The sequence below is a fragment of the Engraulis encrasicolus genome, chromosome 24, assembly GCF_034702125.1.
Source record: "Engraulis encrasicolus isolate BLACKSEA-1 chromosome 24, IST_EnEncr_1.0, whole genome shotgun sequence".
Classification (NCBI taxonomy): Eukaryota; Metazoa; Chordata; class Actinopteri; order Clupeiformes; family Engraulidae; genus Engraulis; species Engraulis encrasicolus.
This window is the reverse complement of record NC_085880.1, coordinates 32578479-32600089: the sequence shown is the minus strand read 5'-3', so window position 1 is coordinate 32600089 and position 21611 is coordinate 32578479. Positions and strand designations below refer to the sequence as shown.

General features: G+C 44.6%; 1 protein-coding gene across 7 annotated transcripts in view; it reads left to right on the top strand.

The window, feature by feature from the left end:
• Positions 1-21611, top strand: part of camk2g2 (calcium/calmodulin-dependent protein kinase (CaM kinase) II gamma 2) — a 147272-nt gene that overhangs the window by 106001 nt on the left and 19660 nt on the right. For 2 of the 7 annotated variants that reach the window (XM_063191117.1, XM_063191122.1), the window contains 4 exons: positions 4252-4292; positions 13849-13932; positions 16368-16412; positions 18606-18651. In XM_063191117.1, the coding sequence (XP_063047187.1) occupies positions 4252-4292; positions 13849-13932; positions 16368-16412; positions 18606-18651 (216 nt within the window). Of the gene's footprint in view, positions 1-4251; positions 4293-13848; positions 13933-16367; positions 16413-18605; positions 18661-21611 lie in introns of all 7 variants that reach the window. The other 5 variants (XM_063191116.1, XM_063191121.1, XM_063191120.1 and 2 more) reach the window with 5 other exon arrangements.

Below are 21611 nucleotides of genomic sequence, written 5' to 3'. Positions count from 1 at the left end.
TAAAGGCTTCTAGGCCTTCACACCATGACAGATGGCAGTGAGGAGAGACAGTTGTGCTCTGCATGTTTTCGTGGGTGTGTGTGTCTGTGTGTCTGTGTGTGTGTGTGTGTGTGTGTGTGTGTGTGTGTGTGTGTGTGTGTGTGTGTGTGTCTGTGTGTGTGTGTTTGTGTGTGTGTCTGTGTGTCTGTGTGTGTGTGTGTGAGACATATTTGTCAGTCTCTCCATTTCTGTGTGTGTATTTGTTTCTGTGTGCGCGTGCGTGCGTACACCAACATAGCCTGACTTGTACTGTCATCCACTGATGGGCAACTTGGATTCATTAGTTACAATCCAGTGCCACATATTCCAAATGACCTGGATTTTCCTGATAATTCACCTGGTTGAATGGTCACTTGGCTTATTTGTACAGGTAAAACCCGGTCAGTTGGAATATGCGGCACTGGATTGTAAAACTAATGAATCCAGGCTTCTGCTGCCATCCGAAATGAAATGAGTACCTGCTCATGACCCCTTGACCCTTGTCCTCATGACTGATTCCTGTTGCATTGTGGGATACCTCTCACCAGCATGCCTGTGCATAGAGTCTGGACAACACTGACGTGCATCTGTCTGGTTTTGAAATGCTTTGGTTTTTTTGCAAGCTCTCTTTTGGTTTACCTATTAGAAATTGTGTTGGTGTGTGTGTGTTTGTGTTCAAATGACTGTGTTTGTGTATAGCACTGATTCTTGAGAATGTGGCTAAAACAGGATTTAATTTTGGAAAAAAAAAATCTAAATATTGAAGTACATTTTCACAGTTAATCGTCTTGGCTGTGCAGCAATATATTGGAATAACCGGAAAATAGCCATAAAATAGGCATGCTCTTTGGTTTTGTCAATACCGTCAGGCGCAATTAAAATGTAAAAATATGGGGTTTTGTATGAAAATGAATAACTATTTTGATAATTCACAGCAATTGAGATACATATTGTAAGCATATTCATTTAAAACATGTAAAACTCCCTCTGATGTTGGTGACTTTGGTGACATCCATCTGACGGTGGTGACAGGGGGTAGTCTGTGGGGTAGTTGACTGATCTGTGCTGGTAAATGACATTTGTAAGACATATTAGTATTCATTAGTATTCATTGTGACCCAAAGTTATACTCTAGCCTCCACTGAGGGGCATGTAGAGGCTTTTGTCACCACCATCACAAAACCTGATGGTGGTGATATCTGATGGAGGTGACAAAACCTACTCTTTTACATAATATTCATAGTTAGTTCACATCAGTCATTTTGTTTTCCCTGTTTTTTAGGTACTTCTAACTTCTATGTACCTCTTCTAGAAAAAGATTTTTAATACAAAAGGCATGATGTTGACATTTTATGGTTGTGACAGTATACTGTATTGCAGTGTCCAAACTAATTAACCATTTTTGGAGAAAATAGTAGACTAGGAGGAGTTTCAGTGATGGAGAAGCATGCATTATAGCTGAAGGTTTGAAAAGGGCCCTCAGTAATGTCATCTTTCTTATAAATGCCTGAATGTCTTTCAAAAAATCATTGATCATTACCTGTTTTTTATTCCTTGTGAAATTTTAATTGACTTTATACAAAAATTGTCACTTTCAAGAGTGGGACGTGTTTTTGCCAAACTTTCAAGAATCAGTAATTAGTGGTTTTGTGTTTGAGTATTATGTCTGTGTCTCTTTGTTTTGGTCTGACCTCTGAATGTATCGTCTGTCACGACATAAACAGTCTGAGCATACTGTGTGTTTTGGGGGGGGTGGGGGGGTTGGGGGAGTGTGAGTAATGTGTGTGCCCAGATGAGAGAGTGGCGCTTAAGGCTAATTTCCCCCTCACTCGCCATCAGCCATTGAGAAGTAGCAGCCCCACTGGCATGCAGCGAACTGCATCCATTAGTGTCACACATAGCCATGTCTATGCTGATGAGTGCCTCTTGGTCTGGGCAGGAAATGGGTAGCCTGAGCTCCCTGCCTGGCACCCAGTCCATATGCAGTGCAGTAGACAACTGCTCAGCTCACCCAGGCAGCACTGCCGCTCAGATCATTTGTTGTGGCAAAACACCCCCCAAAAGTTGTCACACGTCAATATCAACTTTAACTCCAATGTTTCACCACTTTTGAGTCATCTCTATAATGTGTACATCTACAACCTGTGTGTGTGTGTGTGTGTGTGTGTGTGTGTGTGTGTGTGTGTGTGTGTGTGTGTGTGTGTGTGTGTGTGTGTGTGTGTGTGTGTGTGTGTGTGTGTGTGTGTGTGTGCATACTGTAAGTGTGTTATTGTGTATCTGTTTGTCTGTCCATGTGCACTGTATTATGTGTCTGTCCATGTCTGTCTGTCATCCTACTTGAGTGTCTCCCTGTGCTTGTGAGGTTGTGTAGTCACACTTTTGTCATGCAGCCTCACTTTCCCTGAATGGTGATGGGGAGTATTTTAGCACTTTGATCTTTTGCATGCTCATCAAAGCTCCTTCTCCATTGCATGAGTTGACTCTGAGACAGCCTGCAGAAACTCTGTTGCACACTAATCTCCTCTGGGACGAAGTGACTGCCATCAATTTTTAATCTATTTTATTATATTTTTTTCTTGTCCTCCTTCCTACATTTGTAAATTTATAAAGGTAAGGGACATTTGAGGTTCATTTAAATGAATTGGAAGGTGTCCAGCATCATCCAACAGTATATGTGTCATATTTTCTGGACGGATACGTAACATTTAGACACAATTGTAATTAGCGACTATAAATTAATTAAAATGGATCAGCAGAGGGTTAATAAGAACTGTAGGTGGGAAATAAAGGACTTTCAGTTTATGTAACGCAACTACTTCTACCTGAATTTAATAATGCCAACAATGTTCTCAGCAGCCTATAAAAATTGTACAAGGCTAACAATGACGTTAACAGTGTGTGTCTTACAAGAGAGAATGTGTACACCTAGTGAAATATCGTCAGTTTAAGAAGCCTTGTTAAGTCGTGGCACGGCAGCGAATAGAATATGAATGTGATGACATACTCTGCAGTGGAAATGGCACAGAACATTGTCTGCTTATAGCTGGGTAGCCTCAAAATAAATTAAGTACTGAGTAACGGTTGACGATGTGAAGATTAAGACTACTACACAGGAAAGAAACCTTAAGCTACAAAATGACGCTACCTTTGGGACAATGTCATGGTGCCATTTCATGATCCTTACCTAAGTCTTTTGAGCTTTTTCTAGTATGTAAGGGAACAGCAGCCCTGACAATAAAATAAATACCAAAGAGATGAATCCATCTTATGGACTTGTGTTGCTTATTGTCCAGAAAATATGTTGTATAGGCACCTGGTAGGCATTTATGTATGTCTGTGTGTTTGTGTCTGTCTCTGTGTGTACATCTTTGCGGTCTTTTTGAAGAGCATTTGCTCTGGTACAAACCTAAGCGATTGTGTGGAAACAGGCTTGGCATCAAAATAACCCTGTCTCTTGTCTGTAAAGGTATGGCATGATCACTGCTTAATAAGAAGATCGTGTGCAGGAGCAAAAATGGCAGTATGCAATGTTTCTTTATTTATCTGTACCATGTTTGCCAGATCTTGCTATTGATATCAAAGTCAATGTCAACTAAACTATAGCATGTACTGTAGTGAGTAGAGAATCATTTATTTATCCTGAGGGAAATTAAGGTGTCCAGTAGCATACATGCATAAATACCGGAAAAACACATACACACATCATTGCACATATATTCACCATACATATATTCTATATATTATACATATAAGTAAATCAAGATTAAGTAGTTTAACTTTTCAGACACGCTAAAGGTTGGACTTGGAATTGTCTAGAGAAAGAGAGAGACAGGCCCACTCCTCCTACTCTAAATAACCTACCTGTAATGCAGTGGTTGCCCATGGAGTGTGGCAAAGCAAAATCTGAAGCACCTCCCACGCCTGTTTTGACTCAACAATCCACTGAAAGAATTTTGGACTTCTTAGTGTTCCTTTAACGAGAGGTCAGGGCCCTGAAGACCACTTTACAAAAAGGACTGGTTGAGACTCAATGAAAGCAAGTCATCAGTAGGGCTGAACAGGAATGGGTGCATCTCTTGGCGAGCCTGCCAGGAGAGCAGTTCCTGCATTACCCTACTGCTGAGGCTACTTCAACCAGCCTATAACTGGAAGTGCATAACCTGGTTAAAGCTGATGGTTGTTCAACAGTGGTTCTTTCTGACATATAACCTCAATTTCTCTTGCTTGTTTCAGCATGCAAAAGTTTACTGAACAAAAAAACGGACGGAGTTAAGGTAAGTCCAGTGCCCTGCTTCTCATTTGGTTTTGAAAGGTTTAATGGCAACTTACACTTTCCCCTTCTCTCCTTTGTTTTTTTTAATCAATTTATTTGTTATTCTGTCCATCGGTTTTGTACCAGCAGCATTAAGATGATGGACGATTTTTCAATAGGTTTATTATGTTGATTGTTTATCTTGTTTTAAAAGCCTATGTTGGTTCTCCAGATCATATTTTAAATTTTCATCATAAAAAGTGGTAATGTGTAGTCTTTGGTGTATAATATGTAACACATAATATACCCACTGGGGTTTCAGTGCATTGGCTTGACCAGTGACGCTGCATTTCTACACAAGTTATTCATCGTTAAGTCTTAACTGTGTTGTAGACTGTGAATCTGCATATATTAATTTAACATAGAAGATGAATTAACTGCATTATGACAGCTTAAATTTCTGAGTTCAGAGGTTTGCCAGGAGGTCAAAAAAATCTGTACCACGCTTTTTAAAATCATGTTCATGCAACCACAGAAGCTAATTAAAGCATTCAAGTTAGCCTCATTCTCTAATTGGATAAAATTAGAGCCTGCTGTGTCCGAGGTATTTTCTGATTCGATGAGCAGGTTTAATGATGGTTCGAATTATGGAGATTAGCTTACGCTTAAACCACTTCAGATCCACCATTCGAACAAGGCTCTTTATCCTGTAATGGAGAGATGTGGAAAAAAAATCAATTTCGATGACCGTATTTGCAACCAGGTCAGACGGTATTATCAGACATACACCATGTTTTTCTGATCAAGGCAACTAATAAAAACGTCAGTGGCGATTTGAGGACACGTGTTCATCAGTTCCCAGGGTTGAATGACGAGTCATACACAGCCCCTGCTGCTGTATCTGTGTACTGAGGAAGAATTGTTCTGTGCAGGGTGTGGAGTTTGAGTAGGTGTGTGGGTATGGGGGGGTGGAGTTGGTGTTGTGTTTGTCTGCATTAAACACAGGGTTCAGAGACCTCGGCAAGGGTCACATAGCGGCGTGTTTGCCAATGGGCTTAGTGCATGCAGTGACCAGACATGATTGACAAGGGCTCAATGACATCAGCCAAACAAAAACGGAACAAGAAGAGAAAAACACGCCACACAAGGGACACACACAGTGATCCAGTTTTCACCTGTAGCATGGCTGAGCTCACTTGTCTTATTAACTCAATTTCATGTTAATGTCACTTCCCCTTCCCCTGTCCTATTCATGAAACACTATCCCTTCTGCCACTGTATTTGCTACTCTGGTGAATGTTCACTTTTAGTTTTATCTTTAATTTCACCTTTTCTTTTCTCTGGGATGTTCTAACTGGCAGTTCAATATTCTTTGCTGTTTTTTTGTACTTGGTTTTTATTTGCCTGCCCCCGATGGTTACCACTTCTCCCGTGCACCTCTCTTTTGATGGTTACCCCTTCTCCCCTCCGCACCTCTCTTTTGCTCTACTCAGAAAAGGAAGTCCTGCTCCAGTGTTTGTTTGATGGTGAGACCTGTTACATGTCCTTTGCCCTGCTTTTTCTCTCTCATTCTTTCTTGCCTTCCCTTTTTTCTCTCTTTTCCTTTCTTTTATTGATCGACAAACCAGAGTGGGGATCATTTTATTTGATTTTGCTGTTTTTTTCTCAATCTGAAGTTTTTTCCCTTCCTTCTAGTGTCCAATTTTGTTTTCACAATCATTCCTACACATACATACGCCACCTAGGGGGACGTTGACTGAATTGCAGTCAAGGCAACAGACCTTTGACAGGAGAGACATAGGGTTGATTCTTTGACCATGGTTCCATTTGTCGAAATTGCAGTATTGCACCTTTGGTGAGCATCCCTTGGAGGGGGTGTTGATCTTGGCTTTTTCATGGATCATGGATTATTATTTTTTTGTGGGGAATCATGAGATATTTGTGAAAATTCTCGAAACATTCCTACGTAGGGTGTATTACCTCTCTTCCTGGTTGGCAACTTTAAGACACATTTGATTGCCTGTCACGGCCAAATAATGAGGTCAGTTGAAAAAATCCACTCCATAACATTTTTGCTTCGTTGTCCAAAGTTCATGTGTACCACTTTTTGAAAAAAATCCTACATAAAAAGGATTTTATTACTTGTCACAATTATTCTGGCAAAAAATAATGCTTCACTGCTTGGAACTTAATTTGGTTTTAATCAGGCCTAATTGTAATGTTCGGAAGTATCATTTTGGTCACAACCTCAATGCAAACAAAATTCTGCGCCCCCGCTTCAATCTCTGGTTCCCCCCTAGGGGAGACCGCACCCCAGGTTAACAACCAATCAATACATTCGCAATGGAACCAATGCCCTACAGTACACCCACTTGGCATTCATAACCATGCCAGAGGGGTGAATACAATCCACACGTCCTCAGAATGTTGTGCCCCACATGTTTTAAACTGCAGTGGGTGGAATGCCAGAGTTGTCCAATCTTACAGGCTGGCATCATGCAAAGGCGTAGTTATTTTACGCTAGTGCATTCTGCGTTGAGGTGGAACAACTTTGCATGTTAAGTCGTCCTCCTCAACGCCACGGGAAAGCACTTTTGTCACATGACCAGGTTTGCAGAGTTTTCCCTCTGTCCCGGCAAATTTCCGTTGCCGTGGCGAATTTCTATGCTCTGCTGTGCACTGACCAAAACCATCCCTAACCTATGTTAGTAAAGCAACGTTTTGGCCGCAGTGCTTTTGCCAAAAACAGCGAAACAAGCAAGGGAAATGGTGAAATTATGCCCAGACCAAAACCACCCCTAAACCTAACCTGTCACAGGGCTGTTGTGGAGCATGCGTTAACATATGAAGTCGTCATGCACAAACGCAATAGACTGTTCAAGTCTGTGTAGTATCTTAACACTCTGGTATGATGCCATGTTGAATCTTAAGACATGGCAACAAGAATGAACAGCCCTGTGGGAACTGGCTGTGTTTTCATCTAGGTCTTTTCATAGTGCCCTTTCATACTGCAGCCCTGAAAGAGGCCAAGAATACCCCCCACCCCCTTTTTTATTCCACCACATCGATTAGCTAATCTCACCATTTCCATAGTAATAAGCCAAGAAGCCCATAGTGGCAAATTCGGCCTCGCATGAAGAGAAAGGGGCGATTGTGATATTTGTTTTTATTTTCATTCATTTATTTCTTTATTTAAAGGTTATACTTTTTTCTTGTTATTGTCAGTTGTGTTAAACATGTTGTCCTCCATGTCGTTGTTGTTGTTGTTTTTGTCCCAGACGAGTCGTCACATAATGAATCTGATGTCTTTGGTTGATTGCAAGCAAGCTGTGAACAACAAGGCCCGTGTTAGCACTTAGCAACAGACCAACCCCAGCGCAAGGCGAACGCACTCTTCCACCAATTAGCGAGTGACGCAGATCAGGTCTGATTCATCCAGGCTGCCACTGAGTCACCGCTGTGGCACTAAAGGGTCCAAATTGACTGCTACTGGAGCAACCCTGATGCTAGGCTCTCCTGCTAGCCTTATGCTGGGCACATCCAACTTACAGTGAGGGGTTTTTTTTGCTCTGACTCCAGAACACCAGACTGTCCAGGCCCTGTGCGTGCGTGTGTGCGTGCGTGCGTGCGTGCGTGCGTGCGTGCGTGTTTCCATGCATGTGTTTCCAAAGCGCGTCACAGGCACCGAGTGGGCTGAGGGGTGTCTGTTCATGCAGTGTGTAAGTGTGTGAGGAGAGACCCAGGTGTGTGAGTCACTTTCTGGAAGCAGAGAGGATTTTCTCCCTGAGGTGCGACTCTCAAACGTCAGCCAGCACAACCGTCAGCCAGGCAGGCAGGCAGCCACATCAGTCAGTTGAGCCCACACCAAGATGATGGAGCTGTGCATGCCACACGCGGTTTGCCTCAGCCTATCTGAAGGGAGCGTTTGTCCAAGACGGCCGTACGCTGTGTCCCAGACAAGACGTGACCTCTTACACCACAGTGCTGTGTCTGATCCTGGATCAGCGCTGTGGGACATTTCCTGTCACACTTCTCCTCCTTCCCTCTATCCCTCCATCTCTTTATCCCTCCCTGCCAGCGGACCGTTTTTTTGGTGTCTCTGCCACACTCTCTTCTAACCACTTGATCCAATACAAGTGATGGCAGGCATCTCAGTAGTTCAAACCAACAGGCTACAGCTCGCTCCCAACTACAACAGTGAGGCCTCGGTGCCACATTCTCTTTAGTTCTCTCCCCCACCACAAGCTGATTTTGTTTTATTTCTTGTAACTTGTTACATGAGAAAAAGGTTCCTCTGTGGACCCATCTTGATAAATGGTTCCTCAAGAAGCCTGTTACTTTGCCTTTGTAGGGCTGTATGCTGTTTCTGAAACGATGATACACAACTATAGCTCGCTCTAGCACAGCACACCAGGTTTGGTCTCCAAACAGCTGATTTTGTTGTGACTGTGTGGTGGGGTCCACAGCAAGTGAGCTTTTATGGCGATATTTAACACTTTCTGCACCAATGTCTTTGCCCTTTTCTTCACTTCACTGCACTTCTCTTGGTCTCCCTAATCCAGTACAACCTGATCAAAAGCATCATAGTCGAACACAGCTATTGCACAAGTTACACACTTTGACTTGAGACGATTAAGATTGCGCATTCTGGACAATTGCAAGTCTAAAATTAAATCGGGACAATTTGAGAGGGAGAGAACCCCTTTTCGTCAAAACCGTTCACTGCATGCACTGGTCCGCAGTAGGTGTTGTGTAGGTTGCTTTGTGAAAGTGGGGGTGTTGATGGGGAGGGGTATTTGAGAATTGGCTGTCGTCTCCTGCTAGTTTTTGGGTGTTCCGTATAAAGTTATAAGTAAGCTACTGTTTCAGTTATAACATTTGTTAAAAGAAGAAAGTGGTTCAATGGTTTGTCCCAGCAGCAGTTACTAATCCTATTTCTCTCCAAACGTTTTCTAGACTGCTATTCAAAAGCTTTTTGCTTAAGTAGTGCACATGTTTTTTTATTGCTGGTGAACAGATAAGATACAAAATCATCATCATTAAAGCATCCTCAATAAGGCTCCCTTAGGTGCCGTTTGTAGGACTCAATAACAATAGCCATCAGTCTTCAGCAGGTAAAAGTCGCAGACACAAAAGCCCTTAAGATATTCACTTTGAAAACATCGCTTAGTGTCAGCAGGGAGGAGGGAGAGAGTGAAAAGCGAAATGGATGGAGGAAGGGGGAGAGAGAGAGAGATAGAGAGAGGGAGATAGAGGGAGCTGTGAATGAAAAAGAGAGAGGCGGTAAGTGAGGTGAGGGTGTGAGCGAGCAAAGCGGTTTTGCGCTCCAAGAATGCTAATGTGTGCTAAAGTGGCTCGACTGTGTGCCTCAACACGCTGCCGCAAATGTGCCCTGATGGCCCCCAGAGAGGAAGAGGCCTGTTCTGGTTTTAAAGAGGACCCGCCTGTATGGCATTCAGATGCCATTTATCCTGAGCACTACCATGTAGTGCAGACACACACACACAGACACACACATGTGCACGCACAGACACATTATCTCCGCAGCCAGACTCGCTCAGATCAGGAGGTATGGGCCTTGAATGCTAAATGGGTGTTGTGATTAAAGGTCTTTGCACACCAACCGCGAATTTTCGCAACGATTTTTCGCTGGACAAGTTTCATTTTTAGAACTTTGTATTTTCAATGAGTGCTTGCACACTGGAGGCGAATTTTTGCCTCGACAAAGCGACACACAAAAAAATTCGCACCGAGGTCGATTTTTCGAACACGACAAAATGTGTCAACCAATCACATGAAATTAATTTAGTCACGTCACAATAAATTCCTGTCACAATAGAAGCAGCGTACAGAATCTGATGGGAAAAGGGCTGTAGGCTACCCACTCCTTTCATGACCTTGTAACAACTAGTTCTGTTGCAGTAGGATCTCCTGCTTGTGAAAAGAGGCATAGAATGCGTGCCCATCAGTAAAGCAGGTGTTGGATTAAATAGACGAGAACTAAATGCAAATAGGCCTAATAAAGGTCTGACTTGTCATTGAATTTTAAACCTGTCAAGATGAAACGGCATCTCGACTAGGGATATCATGAAGTGCTTTTGCCAAGAAAACTACCCATTGGAAACGTAGCCTAGTCAACGCCTTGACAGCTTTGAGTGGCCCAGCACTATCAAGGAAAAAAAGACAATATTCTCGTTTCGATTACCAAATGCATGCACGCACTTTTAAAACAGACCCGGTCAAAAACGAATGCATGTCCAGCCTATCAATGAAACGCAGCGGTGAGTGCATGTGGCGCAGTGATGATTGCCTGTTACTATAAGTTGTGTCGGGAAACTTTTCACGGGGATGTGCAGAGCTGTTCTTTGGTGAAATTATGAAGTGATGGGGGTGCAGGCCTAAGGCATAGGCCTACATTGCGCAACCTGCAATGTGTTGGGGTGATCTGCTAAAGCACTGAAATTAAACTTGTCCGCTCCATTATATTGCGTCTGATAAATTGGCAACTGTGGTCTCAAAAATAGAGCCCCCTTTTCATTCGGAGGTAAGGTAGCCTTCATGGCATTATGTGGCAATGCAGCCAGCCATGCCATCCTTCCGAGGTCCGAATGAAGTGGGCTACATTTTATCCGAGGCGCACACCTTGTCTTGGGCATCTGACCAAAGTGTCTGAACACCAGCGGCCATCTCTGTCCGTTTTGCCTCGGAACAAATATAGCCTAATGTTGTCACTCTGTCAATCGCCCTGCATTGTCAATGTTGCCACGGACGTCTGCTGTTATTGGGTCAACATTTACGCGAGAAAGCATTTCCTCTGTTACAGAAAAGAAATAGCTACAGGTGTCGGATGAGAGTAGAAGAGCGGGATGTGTGTTGCATTGGCCCAAGAAGCTGCATCTCTTCAGGAGCACGCATCCCCTTTCCGTGTGTCACTGATAGCCAAAAGAAGAAAATGTCTGTGCACTTCAAATTGTTTGTGTACTTCACATGTTATCTTTTGTTATATAGCCTACCTGGCCTAATCGTGTTTGTGTAATGAAATGGTTGGCGTGATTCATCCGATTTTGAGCAAACGCAAGTTGTGTTACAATAGCCTGTCAGTTTGCAAACGGCAGGAAAATGTTTCGCCAGGCCAATTTATTTAATATGGGTATACCAAGGAATGAGGTGGGCACATTTTCTCCGAGGCGCACACCTCGTATTTGGCACCAACTGGCTCAAATTGAGTCACACGCCGCTCTTACATCGTGCATAGAAATTCAGCTCATCTCGTAGGATGAAGTGGGCGTTTCCTTTGCCTCGGAACAAATCTAGTTGTCACAGTCAAGCGCCCTGAATTGTCAATGTTGCCACTGACTTCTGCTGTTGGGTCAACATTTACGTAAGAAAGCATTTCCTCTGTTGCAGAAAATAGCGTTTGGCGGTTGGAATGCGCACATCCACAAAGTTATCCAGGTGCCAGACAAAAAGTGGTAAACATGAAGTGGTCCGCACTGGGTATTCCAAAAATATGAACTTTATTTCATTCTTTAAAAAAAAAAATGAAAAGTGAAATAAAGTTTATATTTTTGAAGCTAATACCCAGTGTGCGGACCACTTCATCACTCTGTTGCAGAAAAGAAATATAGGCGTATAGCTACAGGTCGGATGAGCGTGGAGCGCGCGATGTGTGCTGCATTGGCCAAGAGGCTGCATCTTTTCAGAGGCGCGCTTGTCTTTTAGGGCCAAAACATACCAAGGCGGAACGGAACGGTCCCGGGACGAACGCGGTCTTTCTGCTTAGTTTTGGCCGGCGTGTTTTTCTCTGCCTTTCACACTGACAGCGTCAGCGTGCGCGGCCAGTCCTACTCAAAACCCTACCCACAGCCAAAGTTAGCATGCTACTTTGCCATTCATTTGAATGAGACACCGCCAGTCGCCGGCGTGAAAAATACGCTCAAATTCTATTTTCCAAATGCAGCGCGGCGCGGAGCCGGCTCCCGTGCCGCTGACGCTCGACTACCGCCGGTTGGTGTGTAAGGACAGATATGTTTCAATGTATTTTCACCGACGCCGGTAAAAAACGCGCCCGTTCCGCGACGCTTTACCGCCCTGGTGTGTAAGACCCCTTAGGCTACTCGTTTGACTGATAGGCAAAATACAAATGTGTGTGCACTTCAAATTGTTTGTGTACTTCAAATGTTATCTTTAGTTATAGGCCTGGCATAATCTTGTTTGTGTAGGTAATGGAATGGTTGGCCAGCCTGATTGATTCGCATTCGCTTTTGAGCGAAAGCCAGTTGTGTTACAGTAGCCTAATATCATTTTGCAAACGGCAGGGAAAAGTCTCGCCAGGCCAATGAATCTAATGTGTGGGTAGGCAATGCCTATACCAAGCAAAACGTTTGGATTCAAGATGATGACGACCTCGTCCGTGCTGCTGCTGCTATCAATTTGTCGCAGAACTCACCGGTGCGATTTTTCGAACGTTTTGATGTCACAAGGTCGCAAAATCGCGTCGCGCCCGGTGTGCATAGTTTTTTTTGCGAATAATTCGCCCCGCGTTTAGCCAGTTTAGCCGCGTTTAGCCAGCCGCGGGCTGGTCTCATAGGACTCAATGTTAACTGCTAGCATGGAGGTAAAATTTGCACCGCCATACCCAGAGAACGGTTGAAAGTACAGGAGAACGGTAAAACCCTATTATTTAACTCAGGAGGAGATGTAAAATAAGCTTATTTCCAAAAATGGGACAGAATCACTTTAAGTTTTCTCAACGGGAGCTCTACAGCCCCCTATGGGGCATGAGAGAACCCTTGGGGGGCATTGAGAAGGATACAGCTGAGAGGGGCTCTCAGTTGCAGATAGGGGGGTATTAGTCTATTTCATTTTTTAATACTAAGGAGGGCGTTGGAAGGTGATGAGGTCAAGGGGCCGTTGATAGGATTATGGTGAGGTCAAGGGGGCATTGAGAGGCTTATGATAAGGTCAAGGGGACATTTGCTAAAAAAAAATGAGAACCACATGTTTACATGCTCCGAAAGGGCAGCCGATGTGCTGTCCCTTCCTATTCAATAGGTGTGGACAGTTATTGTAGCGATAGAAAGTATTTAAAATCAGAAGAAAGAAACTTTAATTCCCTGTCAAATGCTGACTAGGAGTGTTGTTCTTTCATCTCAGTTTTACATTGTGTGTAGGAACTAGCGATATTTTGTTTGTGAGCATATTCAACTAACATCAAGAAGTTTCAACATGCCATGTGTTTCTTCAGCATATGCGCAAAAAATATGCGATAGGCCTACTGCCAATTAGCTGATCTATTCATTTGATGATTGTGGCTCTCTGAAGTGGCATAAGGTAGGGGGTGTCACAACCACCTCTAATGACCCCCAATAAAACAACCCAAAGTACTGTTACATCTGGGATGATATACAGCGTTTTATGATAAGAAATGACTACTACCTGTGAAGCATACTATAAGAAATCACTTTTACCTATAAAGCATACAATAAGAAATCACTATTACTTGTAAAGAATAAGATAAGAAATCACTCTTGCCAATTTGTTTGTTTGTGTGTGTTTGTCTGTTTTCCCCACCCCAGCCACAGACAAACAACAGTAAAAACAGTGTAGTCAGCAGTACCAGCAGCACCAAAGACAACAGCATATCATCTTCTGCACCAATGGTATCTCATCTAAAAAATATTTTTTTTCTCATCCTCCTTTTTTGTTTGTTTGCTTTTTTGGTCATGTTTGTGTTTTTTCTTGTTCACACTCTTTGTTTTCAGTTGCACCTGCAGTTGCTGTTTTTCATCTGTCCCGTCATCTTATTTGTTCATCACTGTTGCTTCATGTTGGCTTCCCCGCCTCGGTTATGTAGTGTGTCTTCTCTTCTCTTCTCTTCTCTTTTCTTCTCTCCTCTCCTCTCCTCTCCTCTCCTCTCCTCTCCTCTCCTTTCCAACACTCCTCCTTTCCTCGTGCTCTCCTCTCCTCTCCTCTCCTCTCCTCATCCTCACAGCTTTACCGCCCTTCCTCTTTTGTAACCCTTTCTTAACCTTTTCAACTCTGCTCTCTTAGCCGTCTATAACACGTGCTCAGTCTCTTCTCTTCCTCTTCATCCCCCCCCCCTCCTCCCCCCCCATCTCCTCTCATCTCCTCTTCCTCCTCCTGGCTCTCCTCTCCCCCTGCTTCCCCTCCCTTTTGCCAAGTTCACTTGGAGATTGTCTGATGGATGACTTCTTGATCTCTGTAATGGCGATTGTGAATGTTGTTTGAAGCACAGCCACACCCAGAGGGTGTCAGTGACCTATGCTCCCTCATTGCTCCTGGTTTTTAATGCTCGTTCACTTTCACAATACACACCCCCACACACACAATCAAAATAGCATTGGCATATAGCATTATTGATGAAAGCCAGGGGTGGATGTGTGAGTGTGTGTAGCCTGACACTCTTTGACACTGGCTGGTTGTGGTTGTGAGGTGAGGAGGATGCAGGGCCCCTTCTCAGCAGTGCAATATTGATGGCCCCAAGCGTCTGCCCCCGGCCCCCAACCACCACACAGATCAGAGTGGTGAGGCCAGACACCTTTGGAGAAGACTGCAGACGGAAGAGGGAGCCCATGCTCACTCTCATTCACATAGTCTTTCTCTCTTTCTCTCTCTCTCTCTCTCTCTCTCTCTCTCTCTCTCTCTCTCTCTCTCTCTCGCTCTCTCTCTCTCTCTCTCTCTCTCTCCCTATTTCTATCTCTATCTCTCAGTGCATTGATTGTGAGTCTGTTCTGCTGTGGAAAGAGGGGAACAAAGCTCAAGGCTGACAGAAAGACGCATACTAGCTGTCACCTTAATGTCCCCAACACACACACACACACACACACACACACACACACACACACACACACACACACACACACACACACACACACACACACACACACACACACACACACACACACACACACACACACACACACACACACAGAGAGAGTTCAGTGCCGTTTACCCAATATGTCTTCTAAACGGGTAAAAGAGCAATTTTGCCACAATGGCATGATTTGATTGGCCATGACCAACAGGCATCATCCCGTACATAGACAAGACCAAACAAATGATCAGAGTCGGGCATCCTGATGGACCGCTGTTCTGGGTCCTGCATCCTCCACCGCCCCTCAACAGCTCTTCTGAAGCAGTGCCAGAGACCATGCTGTACGTGTCATGTGTCCCTTCAGGTTGTTCCCAGTACTATAGAGCATACGTGTCATTTGTACCCTACGGCTGGGCATGGCCTGCTCTTATCTGTCCTTGGCAATGCTGTGGTTTTGGGTCTGTCTGTCTGTCTGTCTGTCTGTCTGTCTGTCTGTCTGTCTGTATCTCGCCTGCAAGGGGCCTGTATGTAATGTGTTATCTGTCATCTACGTCTGTGTGTGACGCTGCTGTTTTTTGTTTTGGAGGCATTTCTTTCATTTTCTTTTTGCGTGGGCGCGTGTGTGGGCGGTGCATGCGTGTGTGGGTGTGTGGTTAGCTAGTTAGTTGCGGTAAATGTTTAGTGTGTTGTGAGTGTGGTCCTGTCCTGTCTTCCCTGTCCGTATTGACTTGTGTTGGGGCGACTGCCTCTTGTGGCTGTGTCGCCGCTACTCTGTTGTTTGGGATGTCCAGTGGCAGACTTCTCGGACACCGCGTGGCCCCCTGTCCTTCAGTTGTCTGTGGCGCGTGGCTGATGTGCTTGGCAGTGGACGCGTCACTGTTCTTGTGCTGTGTGTGGCAATCCTCTGTCCTTCTATCTCTCTGTCTTTCAATCTCTCTGTCTCCGTCTCTCTCTTTCTCTGTCTCTCTCTCTCTTTCGCTCTGTATGTTGCTACATGGATATATTTTCATTCATTTTATTCATTTAGTTTGTTTTCCACCTCTTCCACCCTTTTTCTCTCAACCTGACTTAATATTACTCTTGACCACTTACCTCGACCAGCGATTACCTCTTTCTCAAATGCTCTTTCTTTCACCGGCCTTTTGCATTTCCATTCCTTCAGTCTCTCTCTCTCTCTCTCTCTCTCTCTCTCTCTCTCTCTCTCTCTCTCTCTCCCCTTTTCGTGGCACGGCATGTTAAACTCTCTCCTGCTTCCCCCAGGAACCCCAGACCACAGTCGTGCACAACCCAGCAGATGGCACCAAGGTAAGCCTGGTCCTCCAAGAACCAGGTCCAGTCCAAGTCTGTAGTCTTAAGTCCAGCTCAGCTCTGCTTCTCCACAGAGGTCGGATCCGCAATCCCCAACCCCCCCTTTCACTTTTCCTCTCCCTCACCACACACGGATCTGGCCGTCCAAGGCACCATTCACCAATTCCAAATTTTGATAATTAGCAACTATCAAAATGAACTGTCCTGTCAACGCACATGTAAATGGGTGCACTATATGCAAAATGGTTCTTAACCAAAGACAGTATTTGCTTTCACACAGATCAATATAGGTCCCCAAAGACCGTTTTATTGTTTTTCAAGCTTGACATGTTTCCTGAAATGATATTCTGTGGGAGCTATAGGGATTTGTGTGTCTACAACTGTACTTTTTAAAATACAATTGAAGTAAATGGCTATACCGCTCCTCTGGGTTACGCATGTGGCCGTCAGTCCAGCAACAGAGTTTAGTAGTAGCCTACTTGCCTCTGGTTAGGCTGACAAAATGCCCGAATGCTGTTTTGCACGTTTTAGTCACCTGAACTCTGTAGGATGGTGAACATAATGTATCATCGGTTACACTCAACTTGACGCCGTTGTCGTACACAGTGACATGACAGTGTCATAACAATACCAAAATAGTGTCATGACGTGGTCATGGATGTGTCATAAACATGATGACGTGGGGCTGCACGATTATGGAAAAAATCTAAATCACGATTATTTTGGTCAAAATCATAATCACGATTATTAATCATGATTATTGATTTTTGCAGATTTTTTTGAAAATTATAACAAGATGAAATATAACCAAGAATGAATTACATACGGGATGAACAAAATAAAATGAATTGTAATAATTATGTAAAGGCAATAGCATGAAACTTAAGTGGACAGATTTCTGGCCAGAAACACCAGCCTGTCAGTATGTTCTGGCTTCAAGGACGCTCTCAAAAGTAGGTCACTATTGCCACGATTAAATCACGATTAAAATCATAAATTCGATTTCACTATTTTGTCACGATTTTGATTATTTTTCGATTAATTGTGCTGCCCTATGATGACGATGTCATAAACTTAATTAACGTTTAATTAGAAGTTGACTTGGTTTGAGTTGTCTTTACGTTAACCGAATGTCACTGGCAATAGTCATAAAATATTTGACGCGTCCATGACTGTGTTACGACACTGTTATACCACTGTTATGTCACACGTATGGCGCCGGCGTCAAGTAAAGTGTAACCATGTGTTCTGCACACTCCTCAGGCCTATGCTAGTCCTAGTCACCCATGTGCTGTTTGTTGAATATGTCTGGCTGGAAAAAAAACCCAGAATCAATCATGATGGATCTTGCCTTGCTAACACACACACACACACACACACACACACACACACACACACACACACACACACACACACACACACACACACACACACACACACACACACACACGTGTCTTTATAGAGTCTGAGAGCCTGTTTTCTGCCCTCTTGTCTCGAACCCGACACACATACGCAAGCTACACTGTTTAACGTATGGATTGTGTTGGTGGATAACAGTCCCCTCACCACCACTACCACCACCACCACCACCACCACTACAGTCACATGTCTCTCCCCTCCCCTCCGCCACCCAACCCCCCTCCCTTGCTGAGTCCTGCCACCAAAAGTGCTGTCTGGGTTTTGGTGCCTCGCTTGTGTAGTGTCCAGTAGTGGCCTTCTCGCCACTCTGTCTGGTTTGTGCTGGGTGTTGGTGTGCGTGGTCCTGGGTGGACGTTCGACCTGCTGTCTTCTTCTCTTTTTTATGTCTTGTCTGTCGCCCTGTATCCCTGGGTATCTGTCTGTCTGTCTGTCTGTCCAGCTTGGATGTGGACGATTACTGCACTGTTTTCCGATATTTGTCTGTCTGTTTGTTTATGCATAATTGCTGTAACTTTTTCTGATGTTGTCAATCCCCCCCCACACACACACACACACTCACACAAACACCCGACATCTTCAATTCAACCCTCCCCCTCCTTTTTTCTTTCTTCTTTCCTGATTCTTTGCCTTACACTGTACTTGGCCATCTCTCTCTCTCTCTCTCTCTCTCTCTCTCTCTCTCTCTCTCTCTCCCTCCCCATCTCTCTCTCTCCTCAACGCTCACCTGTCTTCACCTGCCCCTCCCCCCTTCCCCTCTCCCTTCGTCCCCAGGGCTCGGAGGAGAGCTGTAACACCACTGAAGAGGAGGACATGAAAGGTAGGAAAGGTACTCTATCAGCCTCCACGTACTCTGCACGTTTTATATATGATTACATTTTATTATTCTATCATTATTATGATCCTAATCACCGTCCACTTAAACCTTGTGAGTTATGGCTTTATGGGAGTTACTGCCGTACGCATTCATGCAGTGACTGTGGTCTCTGTGATTTATGACGAGTCGATTGATAATAAACGGCCATAGTCACACACCAACCTTGTAAAAGGTTTTATCATTTTTATCATTTTATATTCTCTGAAAAAAAAGGTTAAAAATGGATAAGTAGTCATGAATTCTACCAGAGTGTGTATACCTGTATGTCTTAATCACTTCATCTTTATTTGAGTTACGGGACAGTATTCCCAATAGGGGCCAGGCCGATAAATCCTGTCAGTGGATACAACTGATGATCGGCTTTCATTATCCACAATATTAAATAAACATGTCGGCACTAATATCTATTGGAATACTGGAATGAAATATGAAATATTAGATGAAGTGCTAAGTCACAGTTTTGAATTAGCTGGACAAAGAGGGAGAGAGAAATGGAGGAAGAGGAGGAGGGGAGGGTGGGATGGAGCGTTGGGGGGGGGGAGCACGCATGATCAACAGCGATGACCAGGCGGGAAAAGAGAGTGCAAGGGGGAGAATGAAGAAAGAGAGGAAGATGTGCAATAGAGAGAGAGAGAGAGAGAGAGACATTGAGTGAAACTGAGAGGAAAGGGGGAGTGAGAGGGAGAAAAGAGAGCAACCGCAGGGAGGGAGAGATTGATGAGGGGGGACATAAATAGAGAGAGAGAGAGAGACGGAGAGAGAGTGAGATGCATGCTGGGTCCTGACAGGCCCATGATGGTGGCGGATGACAGAGAGGTGGGGAGCCACGCTGCCGGGAGGTGGCAGAGATTTATACACACACACACACACACACACACACACACACACACACACACACACACACACACACACACACCGAGACACAGATGCGCACACGCACAGAGAGCCTTAAGTGGCAGGCGCTGTCAGAACGTGGCTTGTTTGTGGCTGGATGCTTAAAGGGGGTCAGAGTGACTGATGTTTCCCATAATGCCTTGCTCTCCTTATGCACACACACACACACACACACACACACACACACACACACACACACACACACACACACACACACACACACTGGCCCTTGTTCAGGTCATTAACGAGGCTTTTGGATTCGTCCCACAAGGCTGATTACAAATGGGACAGACATGCTTACAAGTGTCAGACATGCTTACAAATGCATGGAGCATGGATCCCTGTGAACACGCACGCACGCACGCACACACACACACACACACACACACGCGCACACACACACTGTCTGACCATTGTCATTACCACATATTCGACTTTAGACAGCTAGGTTATACTGTGTCTGCCTGTTTCCAGGGCAATGGTGTGGTCACAACCTTTATTTGGTCAGGATTTGCCTCTGCTTCGTATTTCTGACAGAAGGAGATATTCTGCCAATTCATATTTGAGATTAGCGTCAGACAGCAATTTTGTTGCTGGCAGTTTGATTTTTCTTTTTCTTGTTTGATGGTCTTTCTGACACAAAGTCTGGAAGCAGGGCTGAAATGAGCTTGTCCATTAGTTGTTGTTAATCTTAGTTTAGGTACCACCCCAGACTTCGCTTCCATACAGCGCAAATAGGCTGTGTAATGCTGTCAAATAGTTGGCACCAGATTGATATGGGAATATTTTTATTATAAAGCATTGCATATTGCATAGAGGGCTTTGCATGCTTTTTCTTTGAGTGCATTCACTGCCTCGCTGAAACTACCTGATGTAGTAATTGCCAGGCCAGGCGCAGCAGAGTTTACTTTCAGGGTCCAGATCTGGCCATATTCTCTCTCTCTCTCTCTCTCTCTCTCTCTCTCTCTCTCTCTCTCTCTCTCTCTCTCTCTCTCTCTCTCTCTCTCTCTCTCTCTCTCCCTCTCTCTCTCTTTCTCTCCCCCCCTCTCCTTCTCTCTCTCTCTCTCTCTCTCTCTCTCTCTCTCTCTCTCTCTCTCTCTCTCTCTCTCACTCTCTCTCTCTCGATCTCTCTCATAACCACACGCATGCACACACGCACGCACAAACACACAATATTCTCTCTCTCTCTCTCTCTCTCTCTCTCTCTCTCTCTCTCTCTCTCTCTCTCTCTCTCTCTCTCTCTCTCTCTCTCTCTCTCATACCCACACGCACGCACACACATACATACCCAAACACCCACCCACCCACATGTGCGCGCGCGCGCACACACACACACACACACACACACACACACACACACACACACACACACACACACACACACACACACACACACACACTCTCTCTCTCTCTCACACGCAGTTGTGAGCATAGTTCCCACTGGAAAGTGAGGCAGTGTTGTGATAGAACGCTTGAGCGGGGAGTGGGGTCGCCTGGGTAACAGTGGCATTCTAGAAGCCTGTGGGCTGCAGCTCCTGACGCCTCTCTCCCCAGGCCCCACATTCTGAACCTCCACGCAAATATGCTGCCAACAGTAGAGGCTTTCACAGCATAGTGAGGTCACACACACACACACACACACACACACACACACACACACACACACACACACACACACACACACACACACACACACACACACACACACACACACACACACACACACACACACACACCCCACCACCACCACCACAACCAGCTTCCACATACAGTCCCAGGAAAAAGTTTGTGCACCCTTTGAAATGTCTTACCTTTCTGTCAAAATTGGTCATAAAACATGGTCTGATCTTCCTAGAAATCACAAGAAGGAACAACCAGAGTCTGCTTTAACTAATTCAACCCAAACATTTACAAGTTTTCATATTTTCATTGGCCATAAGATGTAAACATTCACAGAACAGCAAGGCATAAGTAAGTACACCCTTGCATTCAATAGGTTTTAACCCTAA